A 14,805-nucleotide genomic window follows, 5' to 3' on the forward strand; every position below is an offset into this window, starting at 1 on the left:
TTCATATATTGTTTAATATTTAGGTTCTAGTTGGGTTTCATCCATTTTTTTATTCTCTCTATTTCTCTATTATACTTTATCTGACTTTTTTATCACATAATAGCCTCGTAAACATTTTAATATTTTATAATATTTAAATAAAAAATAACCTCACTCATGTTTCCCAACCTCATGTATGTTCACCCACAATAGTGTGAAAATCCCATTACACTGCACTTCCTGTGTGGATACAGTATCAATTATACATGACAGAAGGAGATGGAGAGAAAAACGAGCAAGTGAGAGAGAAAAATGAGCGAATCAGAGAGGAAATGAATAGATAAAGTGGATGAACTAAATTTTGTGCGAAAAATTGTGTGTTAGGAAAATTAGACATCTTACATTGCTGCTCATCTTTGATCTGTCTTCAACTTATGGCTTTAATATCCATTCACCAAAGACACGCACATCTTAGTGCTTTTGCTTCATCATTTCTTTATTAATTTTAACAACACAATCTAGATGTACAAGGCTGCTAGATATTTAAACTGGGTGGTCATCCCAAAACTGTAATATTCTGGTCCTTAGGTATGATTTGGTCCTTTCTAAGTCTATTTTTTGCTTCCTCCTATTGCTTCCTCTCATTGACACAAACACAACACGCTTAAACCCAGACCCAACCCTAAAACCCAAATTGCCCACTTTTTGCAGTCACATTTTGTTTCAGGGCACACTCACGCTATCCAAGCCACACCTAGGTGCATTTGACCCCCAAAGCCTGGTTCTTTTGACTAGTGTGATCGCACTGTACCGTGCAGGGCGCGGTTTGATTAATCGAGCCCTGGCTGGCTTGCAGAGGTGGCTGTGTGTTCGACTGTGCATGTACGCTCGCAAAAAAAAAAAAAACTATAGGCCTACTCCAGGCATAAGCCTTTTCACACTCAATTGTTGTGTTACAAGCTGTCACTTTAACAGCACCCTTTAAAAAAGTCCTAATATGTACCATTTAGGTACAGATATTTGGTAGCTTTAAGATACTAATATGAGCTCTTTCGGTGCAAAGGAGTAGCCTACTTTTGAAAAAGGGTACACCTTTTTTCCTGACAGTGTAGTGTGACATTAACACAACAGAAATTAAAAACTGGTAATCTTTTTGAATTCTGCACTTAGCTGTGTTCACTTACAGTATTCTTTTGGTCCCGTCTTAATTTCTTTCTGTTCATCCCTATCTCTCTCACCCTTTTCACTTTGATTTAAAAGCAAGTCCACTTATTAACCCTGGAGACCGACGAATAAGACACCTGACTGAAGGACCACCTCTCCCCCACGCCTGTATCTCTTCTTTCAATGTCTTGCTGACAGATTTATGCATCTGCAAGTGATGTGAGGCGGAGATAACTTTAAGCGGTCAGACAGTTCACCAGGGTAGTAGAGGAGTTAATCGACTATCAAGGGAGATTTATGTTTTCTGGCCTGGAAAGGGTGGGATAGAAGTCCAAATATGGCAGCACGTCAATAACATCACATTTCATTGGTTCTTGTGTGTCACGTGACAAAACACACCAATGAGATTTGACATTTTTAAGTGCCACCATATGTTACCGCACTGATCTATACATTGGATTCAAACCCGGGTCTCTCACACCACAGGCGAGTGTCATCACTGTGAGGCTGTTTACACTTGGCATTACATGCGTTTTCGTCGATCGGATCACATCCAGAGGTAGTCGAAACCACTTTCGATCGGATCGCTTTGGAGTTGCAGAATGCAAATGTGGTTGAATGTGTTCGAATAGCCACACGCGACCGCCTTCTCTCCGCCCATTTATCTAATCTGAGGTATTAAACACAAGTTTTACGTCTTTTTTTGACTTCTGGTGTGAACATACGGTGAACAGCGCTTTTTTAGTCTTTCATTGATAAAACTACTGCGGGTGTTCTCCGTAGTTTCGTTTTGAAAGCGTGAAAGTTGCCCGATCCTATTTCATCAATTGCGCTGAAAATTCAGAGAAAGCTCTAACATATACACGTACAAAACTCTGTGCAGCATGTATACTTGCTAAACAAGCAGTGGACTCCAACATAATATTAGTTTGCGTCCATATAAACTCATAATTACTCCCGCTCGCGTTTGAATGACAGCAGAGAGACTCGCCCACCGTCTCACGGACCGTCTCCTCACAGTATTCAGGACAGAAGCGGTCGAAAGTGGACAAAAGAGACGGATTTAAATACCAGGTGTAAACGTAATGTGTCTCTCTCGTCCACTTGTGATCCGATCGATGAAAACACATCTTAATACCAAGTGTAAACAGCCCCTGTGTTGTCTTAGACCAGGGGTAGGCAAGTTCGGTCATAGAGAGCCGCAGTCCTGCATATTTTAGCCTAAGCACTGATAATCTAACCTGCTGTCTAAATCCTAAAGACATTGATTAGCTCGTTCAGGTGTGTTTGATTAGGGTTGGAACTAAACTCTGCAGGACTGCAGCTCTGTAGGACCGAACTTGCCTACACCCGTCTTAGACCATAGCCTCTCTATGTGTTTTGAAAGGAATGGGTGAGGGGTGGACCGAGTTGGTTGCAATTAACAATCTCACGGCTAAATGAAACTAAAATCAACACACTGCACCTTTAACTGAATGGATTACTTTAATGATGGAAGGATGTGCTTTTTGAAGCTTTGACATGTTCACCCCCATATGAGAAGATAGCATGATAGCATTCGAATATAAAATTATTAATTTGTGAAATTAAGTCATATACAGTACATTTGAGATGGCATGACAGTGAGTAAATTACTAGAAAATACTTTTTCATATCGGGGTGAACTATTCCTTTAAGTCATCTATTTCGACTCTAATCACAGCAGGGTGAAATCACAGTGTAATCAACTGGTGCTAAATCAGGAAAGGCGAAACTGGGGTTTTAATGATAAAGGAAGTTAATTATAGTGAAGACCTTGCTGTTTGCGTTCTGATAATGATATAGCTTACAGCAAGCAAGAAGGAGAAAACAGGATGGTAATCTACCAAATGACTACAGTCAGGCTTGTGCCACATAACAGTGATCTCCTGGAAACATTCAAACAGATGACCTGAAAATCTGAGAGGTTTACAATATACAATAATGACAAATTGACAATTCTAACCTATTATGTTACTGTAATCCCATCAAGCTGCTACTATCTCCATCAGAGGGTTTAGTTCAGGCATAAACGGCTGCTATGGCAACAGGGTCGTGACAGCAGGTGCTAGTTGTATATATGTATATATAGGCAATAGTGAAGTGGATAGGGCAGTAGGACGAATATTAAAATATTGCATTGTGGAATTAGATACAGTAGATTGGAATAGGGATATAGAGTAAAGCTGAACTGATGTTTGAATGCCAATACAGAGGATGAAAAGGTCACATGCAGCAAGAGTGTATATTTTTAGCTCGCATATATGTGTGCTGCATAAGCCAACCCAGTTTGTTTTTGATGGGTGTGTCACAATCTCTTTTTTCCTTTGTCACACATTTACACATTTCTTTGCATATATCATACGTCCATACTGTCTATTGTCTATGTCTCGTTGTCACTTACCAAATAACTTAAATAATGCATGCACATGCATGCTCCAGACAGGAATCGAAGCTCAGCTTTGAATTAAAAAGTGTCAAAAGCCCCCAATATCTTTAAATTACTTATCATCCCCCTTTCATATGTAAAGCACGTTGAGTGCTGCAGAAAAGCACTATATAAATGTAACGAATTATTATTATTATCATATCTTCAACCCCTGGCTGTAGCCAGATTAAAGCCCTGGAATCATAAGAGACTTTTGTGGTTGAAACATCCCGGCTTCTCTCACATATTCTGACTGTCTCATACAAAGCTTACTGCTCCAGACAAGTGCAACAGTATGAAAGACCTTTCTAATTATACACAAGGGACGTGAAGAATGACTCGACCTGATAAAGGCGCTGAGAGAGAGAAAAGGGAGGTTTTGGAGTCAGAGCAAGGGGCACACATGCATCAACTCTGGTGGAAAGAGATTTGCACTTTCCCTGGAGCGGTCTGTCAGATCTGCTCTTCTCAGGCCGGCAGAGGAGGCTGATCTGGGTCAGGAGAACTTTTCTCATTGCTTCTCTGTGCTAACTAACACTCACACATGCATGCACTGTCAGATCTCAGTCTGTCTGTGTTTTTTTCCATCTTGATTTTGATGAACATTTAATGTTTCCGCATATCCTCCTCATGCTGTCAAACTTAAAGGTGTCATAAAATGTAAAACTGTATTTGTCTAGCCATAGATGAATTTAAAGAGTCCTGTGCATGGTAATGACATATCGTCAATGAAAATCTATGTAGGATATACTGTCCATGTCCAGAAAGGTATTAAAAACATCATCAAAGTAGCCCATGTGACATCAGTGGGTCAGTTTTACAGCATCAAAAAAACATTTTGGTCCAAAAATAACAAAAATTACGACTTTATTCTGCATTGTCTTCTCTTCCGCGTCTGTCACGTGACTGCAGTGACGCGGGTTGACATGTTTGCAAAGTTTTTTTTCAAACTTACAGTGTGCATTTCCCTCAGACTGTAACGAAGCATGGGCGCACAAAAAAACCCTGCTGGGGCGCACCAGATAACACGTCAGCCATGTCGTAAGTCATCCGCATCACTGCAGTCACGTGACTTTAGTCTCGCATGGATAGTATACTGTACATAGATCTTCAATGAAGGGTCAACAAGCTCTCAGACTAAATCTAAAACATCTTAAAGGGATAGTTCGGCCAAAAATGATATTAAACCCATGATTTACTCACCCCCAAGCTGTCCGAGTTGCATATGTCCATTGTTTTTAGACAAACACATTTTCGGATATTTTAGAAAATGTTTTAGATCTTTCAGTTGATTAAATGTAATGTTACGGGGTCCACGACCTTCAAGTCCAAAAAAAGTGCGTCCATCCTTCACAAAATAAATCCAAACGGCTCCAGGATGATAAACAAAGGTCTTCTGAGGGTAATCCGCGCTGTGTTGTTGTAGAAATATCCATATTTAAAACTTTATTAACGTAAATAACTACCTTCCGGTAGCGCCGCCATTTTAGACTCCTCTGTATTCAGGAGAGAGTATTAGCGTAGTGTACGCACTTTTCTTAGTGACGTATGACAAATTCGGAGGGCGGGGGCACAGAGCAGCAGCAGAGTAGCCTCCGTAGGCTGCGTAAGCTCTCATCCTGAATGCGGACACGACTAAGATGGCGGCGCTACCGGAAGGTATTTATTTTAGTTAATAAAGTTTTAAATATGGATATTTCTACAACAACACCGCGCGGATTACCCTCAGAAGACCTTTGTTTATCATCCATGGGTTTAATATCTTTTTTTGCCAAACTATCCCTTTAAACTGTGGTCTTTACGAGTTTGGAACGACATGAGGGTGAGTCATTAATGACATTATTTTCATTGTTGGGTGAACTATCCCTTTAAATTACACATTAAATTAATTACAACGTTGTTACAATGCTAAAAACAGCGTTTAGGCTGAGGTTTTAATTTTGACGTCACAGTTATGTTCTGCAGGTCCATACTGAAAAAACACAAATAAACTAACCACTCAGAAACATCTATTTCCATTCTCCAAACAATCGGTTGTTCCTCAAAATCTGTGACTAATGACTAAAAACAAATGTGAGCCTTACTGTGAAACAGCCAATCAGAGCAGAGCTCATCATTATTATTCATTACCCTTCCAAATAAGGTAATATCACTACCTTTCATTTTAAGGAAAACGTCCTATGGTTGTAAATTGACATATAAAATAGTTTCTGGATCATTTACCCCTTAATTAAGTCAGATGCCTTTTACCTAGATATAAGAGAAAAATTTAAAGGAATAGTCTACTCATTTTCAATATTAAAATATGTTATTACCTTAACTAAGAAGAGTTGATACATCCCTCTATCTGCGACACTTCGATAGCATTTAGCTTAGCCCTATTCATTCAATGGTACCACTCAGAGATAAAGTTAGAAGTGACCAAACACATCAACGTTTTTCCTATTTAAGACGAGTAGTTATACGAGCAAGTTTGGTGGTACAAAATAAAACGTAGCGCTTTTCTAAGCGAATTTAAAAGAGGAACTATATTGTATTGCGAACAGCACTTTTGGGAGTACTTCGACTCGGCGCAGTAACACCCTCCCTCTCCCATTATGAGAGGGAGAAGGGGAGCGGATTTTTCAGGCGAACAACTTAAGGGTCTGTAATTGATGACAGAATTTTCAATTTTGTGTAAACTATCCCTTTAAATCAATAAAAACATGAGTCATTGAATCATTAAGGGCATGACTCATTGAATCATTAAGGGCATGACTCATTGAATCATTAAAACATGATTTATTTAATCCATGAAAACATAAATCACTAAAGCATTGACTTACTAGTAATAATAATACATTTTATTTAAACCATAAATAATACTATAGAAATCAAACAATAAAGAATTGTTCTTAATTCTGCCACAAGAGATACTCCAGAGTTAAAAGGCAATGCTAGAGCTCCCACTTCAAAAACAAGCAGTGAAATTAGTGCATTGCAGCAAAGGGAACAGTATGGGAGAGCGAGATACAGAAGAAAGTGATTCGCACTGGAATGAATCAAGGCACCCACTTTCAGATGAAGCTACTGAGAAAATATAGGTCACACATCTCCAGTGACTGCTTTACTTAGTACCAGTACCAGAGAGAGAAAGAGAAAGAGAGATGGAAGAACACGCAATCCATGGCACCATGAAGAGGAAATCAAGCTAACATGAATTCTGCTCTGACCGGGAAGAAATCAGGTGCAGTACAGTACAGAATAGACTTTTTTATTGTGATTACTAGACTGGCTGGGTCTGGGCTAGGGGTGTCACGATTCTCCAAATCCTCAATTAAATTACAATTTTGATTCTAAGGCCACGATTCGATTTTCAGTTTTTGAATTTGTTTTTTTTTGAAATCACAAAAAATGCTATGCCATATTAGATTAGGCTTTTATGAAATATAATATCTGACCTTGAAAGCAGAGAAGCCCTGCCATGTTAGTCATGCTGCCAGTAAAAATATGGTACATGCACGACACACATACCTGATAAAACAAAACTTCCTGTCAGACGAACATTCCTGTCAGTACTTTGCACTTAAAAAAGTGCTTTTATTACCGTCAGACGAGATTGTAAACTATACCCCAATAAGTCCTGTTTAAATGCTGTTTTCTTAACTCTTAAGCAACAAGTTGTTGTGAAACTTAAACAGATCTCAGTTCAAAGAAACAACTGGTCCAGACCCAGACGCCGTTCTGTGCACGCGCGTGTGCTCTAATTGAGTTCAGCTGAAGGCGGGAGGCGCTTACTGTTTATTGTTTCCCATGTAAAGAGCAGCTCGCGTGGTGTCTCCTACTATCTTTTAAAGGCGGAGTCCATGATGTTTGAAAGCCAATGTTGATATTTGAATCAAATCACCTAAACAAACACGCCCCTACCCCAATAGAATCTGGACCTTCTGTTGATAGACCCGCCCCACACATACGCAACCCGGCATTTGATTTGATTTGATTGGCTATAAGTGTGTTTTGGTAGTCGGCCCGTCTCCTTTTCCAAAGCGTTTTTCAAACATCGTGGACTCCGCCTTCAACTGGCTGTAGCTAGCTAAGTTAAAGGAGGTTGACTCGCAGCACTCAACATGTTTTTTTTCCGCTTGACAAGCCAACTGGACGTGACATGGGGGCGTGGCAGCATCGACAATTACATTTTTTTATTCGAAGTTCGAGTTTGTGACTTAATTTCGATCAATTTCGATTTAAAATTGAAATCGTGACACCCTTAGTCTGGGCAAAGGAGTATTTAAAGGCACAGTGTGGGACTTTTAAAAGGATCTCTTGACAGAAATGCAATACAATATACTAGGGGTGGCACGGTTCACAAAACCCTCGGTTCGGTTCGTATCACGGTTCTATGGTCACGGTTCACGGTTCAGTACGGTTCTTGTTGTTATTTTTTCTTTAAATTTTTAACACTCCAGAAATGTATTATCTTATTAATGTATTAATTATCCATAATTTAGGATACAGTATTAAAAAAAGTTATATCATGTAATCATGCACAAACTGAATTTGACTTTAAGCACATTGGACCATCTCTGAGGAAAGCCAGATGAGATTTTGATAGAGCAAGAGGGAAGACATTGATGATTTCAACATGCTTTTCATTTATTTGGCAAAAAAGAGAATGTGTATTGCCATCTACATAAACTTTATGTGCATTTTTAGCACACAAAGATAACTTGCATTTATTAAAATGCCAACTTCAGTGTAGCTCTTAGATTTATCACTGAGAGGCTGCTTTAATACTGAGAGTTTATGTGGACGAGAGAGAAACATAACCTTTGCACCTGTAATATTAAAATCTCTTTAAGTCTCTTTTGTCCACTTTTGACCACTTCTGATTACTTTGAGGGGCAATTTCTGAAATAAGATCGCGCAACTTTCACACGCTAGCAAAATGAAACTACGCGGAAATCAGCCGCTTTAATTTTATCAATGAAAGGCTAAAAATAGCGCTGAATATGAAAAGACGTAAAACATTGTTGTCAGTACCTCAGATTAGATAAATGGTCGGAGAGAAGGCGATCTCCTGTGGCTGTTGGAGCATATTCAACCCATAGACTGCAGTTCTATCTATTGTTTTATTTCCGCTGTCATCATAAGTAACATGAAATAAAAATATGTTTCCACACACCAAACTTATACGACGCTGGCGCATCCTCCAACTGCGGGCAGACTTCCTTTTCTCTCCCACTTGCCATTTCTACACGTAACATAACCCGCAGTACTTATACTCCAAACGAGTCACCTCTTCTTTCGCGCGAAAGGGAAACACGCTATCTGAGGTCACATACAGGGCATGAGACTACATTGCGCATGCCATGGACCGTTGAACCGTGCGGTACACACGCGCTCCGAACCGAGACAAGCGAACCGAACGGTTCGGATTTTTTTCATGGACCGTGCCACCCCTACAATATACTGTATACATAACTATATTATTAGTGGTGTATAAAGACCTTACAAAATGAACTGTATTTTTTTTACCTTAGAATGAGACGTTTATATCTACATACGCCGCTGGTCTCTTTACATGGAAGTCCCAATTTTGTCCCGTCAAGTTTCTACAGTAGCCCTAAACGGACAAACTTTTCTACAGAGCATGTTTTGTCACTGTTGTCTCAGACGATGACGTCTTTGTCCTGTGGCGGCTACCATTACTTCACTATGGGTTTTAAAGGGGAGGGATGGACAGAGATGTTGGTTACAGTCTCACCCCTAGATGCTGCTAAAAGTCCCACATTGCACCTTTAACTGGTTGTGTATTAAACACCACGGGTTATATATAATTGTTCCAGACACAACTTAGTCTTCACAACTTAGTTCTGGCATTTTCAGCATCACTGAATGGACTGAATGGACATGCAGCATAAGCCAGTTTATTAAACAGTCCACAGAATCAACTCTTTGGTGATCTCTAAATTAGATTTTTTATAGCTGTAAAATATTATCACACACGGTTACATTGAAACAGCATGCTCCTACTTTGAAGTGGAATGAGCATTGTAATGACATCAGACAATTACACTGATGCATTTTGCAGATGCTATTATCCAAAGTGACTTACGGTGGTTTACATTTTTATCAGTATATGTGTTTCCTTAGCCTGGTAGAACCATCCTCTGCTATTTTGCTTCGCTTCATAGACAGAGTCTGGCTGGGCATAATTGACAATCGTTTTCCTTCTCATGGGAGGGGCTTGTCTGAAGTTTAAAATCATTGGTCTAAACGTAAGCCAATCACATAACGTTTGGATATGATGTGCGTTATGCGCCAGCTCAGCCGCATCAAATTTCTGCTGTAAAACACACGCATGATGTGAAAACAAACCCATCGAGCGAAATACCGAAGTTAACATGGCTATGAACGACTTCTGCAGATTATGTAAAGTAAATCGGGCCAGAGCTAGTTGAACACTATCCTTACGGTGTCTTTCCACTCACGTCTAAGTGGAGGAACGCCCCTCTCTCCTCTCAAACTCTTCCACCAGACGGCCATAGCCATATGTAAATTAAATCTTCCTACCTTTTTTTCTGGTTAATCAGGAACGTCACCAAAGAATGTTTGCCCACGCGTCCTCCACCATTAACTGTGAACAATGAAATTTCCTTCCATGATATCTCGATTGTTGTGCACGTCAAGCTGTGCTGCACACAGTTTCTTGCTGACGATCGATAATAGTTGATAAATTAAACTTTTCCCAAAACCTGTCGGGAGTAGGGCAACAACATAATCTCCATTCAAAATGTTTAACAAACACTTTTCTTGTTCGGGATTAAGTTGGCAAGTGCCGGTTCTCCACAACAGAGCAAATAGCTTTCTGTGCCTCCATGTCCACTACAAACTACAACCGTACATTCGGCGCTTAGCGTCTACGTCACGGCTCTCAGCCCGCCCTCTGTTCATTGATTCGCCGGTTGTTTTGAGACCTGAGGAAAACGGTTTGAATGGGAGGTATCTCAGACTGAGTACAGAAGCGTAATGAAATTTAGCGGAAGTACAAAGTCTGACGTAGTCAGGCTAGTGTTTCCTAGGTTTGAGCTCAAAACCTGCTGCTATTTCTACGGCAATTTTGCAGTGCTTGATTTTGTGAAATTTGTCCTGCATGGAAATGAAACATGGAATTAATGGCTATAAAAAAGTAAGCAGGTGGACCAATATTGCCAAAATTCTGTTATTATTTCATGGACCAAAAGTTAAATCAAAGTCTCAAGCAGGAACAAGTTTCCTAGAGAATTATTAATGACGTCCACATCATGACACACGTCTTCATCAACCTATTCCTATTGACGGATCAATTTAAATCCTCTCTGATAATAGAAATGTAGTTAATCTATGTACAACACTATGTATGTAATTAAATTTAACTGGCACTAGGACCATGCGACCCAGTAAAACAGGTCTCCCATGCAATGTTGCTGTGCGGACAGGAGGTGTGTTGAGTCATCAAGATGATAACCTGAACTGTCACTACAGAGAGCAGACAGCAGAAAAAGAGGATGCACAAAAAGATGCAAAAGAGAGAGAATGAAAATGAGTAATAGTTTGTTTGTGTATTCTGCTTTAAGGGGTCACCAAGCTTTCAGTCTGTAATGATGCTTTGGGCCCCTTTAGATGCTGTTGAGCGGTTGACACATCAGGGTTTTGGGCCAAGACAAGAAAATGTACAGGCTGGTCGGGCCTGTATGGCCAGGTGGTTACATTTCCATTGCATTTCAAATGTATTATATGATTTCAAAATGTTAGCTTTAAAATCACTCAAGTTTCAGGAACCATAATGTCATATAGACGGAGAGTGGGCTCCTTTGATTTAGCAACCACCCAGAACAACTTAACAACCACCCAGAGCACCTTAGCAATCAAAGAACCAATAACCAGTCAGGATACCTTATAGACCCAGTTTACACCTGGTATTGTTATGCATTTTGGTTGATCAGATCATAAGTCGACGACACTAAATACAGGTGTAAAGTAGGTGGCATCTCAGCTATTTTGAGCTTGTAAACTTTTCAGAGGTAGTCGAAAATGCTTTCAAATGTGGTTGAATGTGTTCGAATAGCCACAAAAGCCTGGCTTCTCTTCGCCTATTGATCTAATGTTTGATGTACCGAGTACAATGTTTTTACATGGGTCCTGACTTCTAGTGCGAACCCACAGTGTTCGGTGCGATATTTAGGCTATCATTACTTTAACGAAAGCGTCTACTCTCTGCCTTTTTCATTTTTGCTTCAAGTTGCATGAGCTTATTTCAGTCCATTGCTCTGAAATATCTGAGAACGCCCTGGCATATACATGTACGAAACACTGTGCAGCATGTTTACTATCAACACAAGCAACGGAACTCTGCCATAATATTAGCGCGCAACTTAAATCCATCATTTCTCCTGCTCATGTTTTAACGACTCACCCAAAGTCCATCCCTTCACAGTACTCAGGACAGAAGTGGTCGAAAGTAGACAAAAGAGACAGAATAACACCAGGTGTGAATGGGAACGTGCTTTTCTCATCCACTTGTGATCCAATTAAAAACACACCTTAATACCAGGTGTAAGGGTCTTAGAAATCACATAACTACACAATGGCAACCACAAACAACACCCTAGCACAGGGGTGGGGAACCCTGGTCCTGGAGGGCCACTGTCCTGCAGAGTTTAGTTCCAACCCTAATTAAACACACCTGAAAAATCTAATTAAAGTCTTCAGGATTACTTGGAAATGAAATTCAGGTGTGTTTGATCAGGGTTGGTTGGAACTAAACTCTGCAGGACAGTGGCCCTCCTGGACCCAGGGTTCCCCACTCCTTCCCTAGCATCTAAACTTGCAAGTACTAAATTTTTTGGAAACCCTACAAATCTAACTGTACTTATTTTAGTTAACTGAAGGCACGTTGTTCAGTCAACATACAAAATCCTATATGGTAGCATTGATTATGCCCCATAAATTATATTATTAATAATGGTCCTTCCACATACTATACAGTGAAAGATATACTGAAATCATGTTCTCCTGCCTTGTTTCAAAATTAAAGGAAAGGGGACATTTCACAATACTTTTTATAAGATGTAAAATAAATCTTTGGTGTCTCCAGAGTACATATGTGAAGTTTTAGCTCAAAATAGCATATAGATAATTTTTTATAACATGTTAAAATTGCCACATTATAGGTGTGAGCAAAAACGTGCCATTTTTGAGTGTCCCCTGTTAAATGCAAATGAGCTGATCTCTGCACTAAATGGCAGTGTCGTGGTTGGATAGTGCAGATTAAGGGGCAGAATTATCCCCTTCTGACATCACAGGGGGAGCCTTATTTCAATTACCTATTTTTCACATGCTTGTAGAGACCAGTTTACCAAAACTAAGTAACTGGGTTGATCTTTTTCACATTTTCTATGTTTATACAAGCACAGGGGACCCAATTATAGTCCTTAAACGTGGAAAAAGTCAGATGTTCATGATATGTCCCCTTTAAAGTTTCCAATGCACCATTAGATGGGCTTCTTTTGCTGTACCTCTCACCCATGTAAGGCTGTAAACATAACATACACTTCCTGGTTAATATAATCATCATTTAATGTAATTTACTCTAAGCCTTGTTTTGGTGTGCTGTTCTTTCTGACACAGATTAAATGCTGACTGCTTAAAACCATTTGAGACACATAGCATGTGCTCAAGAGGATAAATGGCTTATTAAGATTCTGCAATTCTGCATTAGGTACAAGACAGAATGCAGGTGTTTCAGTTTAAGAGAGTTCAATTTACAGAAAAAAGGGAAAGCGTGGTATATCACAGTTAAGTAAGCTTTGGGAATTGCAATCTATTTTTAAAAGAGGTCGAAAAGCTGAAAATGCTCATGTGAGGCCTATTCTGCAGAGCACAGAACCACCATCATCCATACATGAAGACATCAAGGCTGAGAAGCAAACTTGCAGATCATACGTTTCTCAACCATTCCTAATATGAGGCTCAAGGTGAGTGCTCTAGATATGGCATTTGGAAATAATCTCAAATATTTCCAAAAAGCCTTCGTGACACGGCCACGCGCCGGTTTAGGAATATATTAGGACAACAAGCATGCATAATATGCAAAATGTGCAAAGATTTAAAACCTTGCAGAGTATCTTTGCAAAGATATTATGATGGCAGTTAAAGACCCTGCCTCTGCTTCAACGCGAGCCCCTTCCCCCCTCCGAAGGGGCGAGCGCGAGACACCGACGCACGCGACATCACCAAACCATCAACTACTGTGTCAAATGAATCACTGGACCATTTTAATAAACCTGAAAATGACAGCCTGTGAAATGACAGGTGCACTTAAATTGTATATAAAGGGTAGGGTACTTTTATTAGTGGTATTGCATGACACACCAATAAGGTAGGTGTGGACCCAGATGTGCATTCTGTACACTGCACACACAAGATTATCTAATATGTTTTATTCTTGAATATTGCACATAATCTGTTGCTTTGCATATTGCACAGAAAGCACGACAGATTAAACGAACCCATCAAAAAAAAGAACTCACCTCCGCGAAGAAGGTCTCCATCTTCCCTTAAAAAGGCTGCAGGAGGACGCTGTCCCGGTGCCCAGCTGATCAATCACAAAAATGCAGAGGGTTTGAGAAACGTTCGACAAGATTTATGTCTGTTATGCAGATGCTTTCCATTCACGAACGTGTATGAAGCACGGGGCACTGCATTCCTGTGTGAACTGGCAAAGCGTGTAGCGAGGGAAACGACAGATGGTATAAAAAATAAAACGGTCAGGTGTTTCGTTTCAGTATATTTCTTTATAGTAAATCAAAAACCACTGTCCACGCGCGTGCCGCGATGACTCCGGCATCCGGACGAGAGCGAATGAGTCCGTGTCCGCACGCGCGTCTCCGGTGGGGCGGCGCACCGTGCGTAAAGACGGCCCCTCAAGTTCGCGCTTTTACCGTGAATACCTGAGGTAAAACTAGAGGAAATACGCCTTCATGACATGCAGTGTCTGCAAGACTATAAAATCAAAGCTTACTGCCAATAAAAGAATCAAGCATCGAGCTATATTCTAATACCTATGTCGCCCTCAAGCCTTGTTGACACATAAAACCAGCTATGGCTTACAATACAGTAAAGTAGGCTACATAAATAACATCTAAATATTGTTCATCTGTGTGGTTGGTTGGTTTGTGTGTGTTGGTGGTACTGCC

At 40.1% G+C, this 14,805-nt stretch overlaps 1 protein-coding gene across 1 annotated transcript in view; it reads right to left on the reverse strand.

Moving 5' to 3' along the window:
- Window positions 1–14,805, reverse strand: part of myo10l1 (myosin X, like 1) — a 65,988-nt gene extending 51,183 nt beyond the window's left edge. The window contains exon 1 of the mRNA XM_065240236.2: window positions 14,140–14,805. Within this exon, the coding sequence (XP_065096308.1) occupies window positions 14,140–14,160 (21 nt within the window). The 5' untranslated portion in view covers window positions 14,161–14,805. The remainder of the gene's footprint in view (window positions 1–14,139) is intronic.

The sequence above is a fragment of the Paramisgurnus dabryanus genome, chromosome 7, assembly GCF_030506205.2.
Source record: "Paramisgurnus dabryanus chromosome 7, PD_genome_1.1, whole genome shotgun sequence".
Lineage (NCBI taxonomy): Eukaryota > Metazoa > Chordata > Actinopteri > Cypriniformes > Cobitidae > Paramisgurnus > Paramisgurnus dabryanus.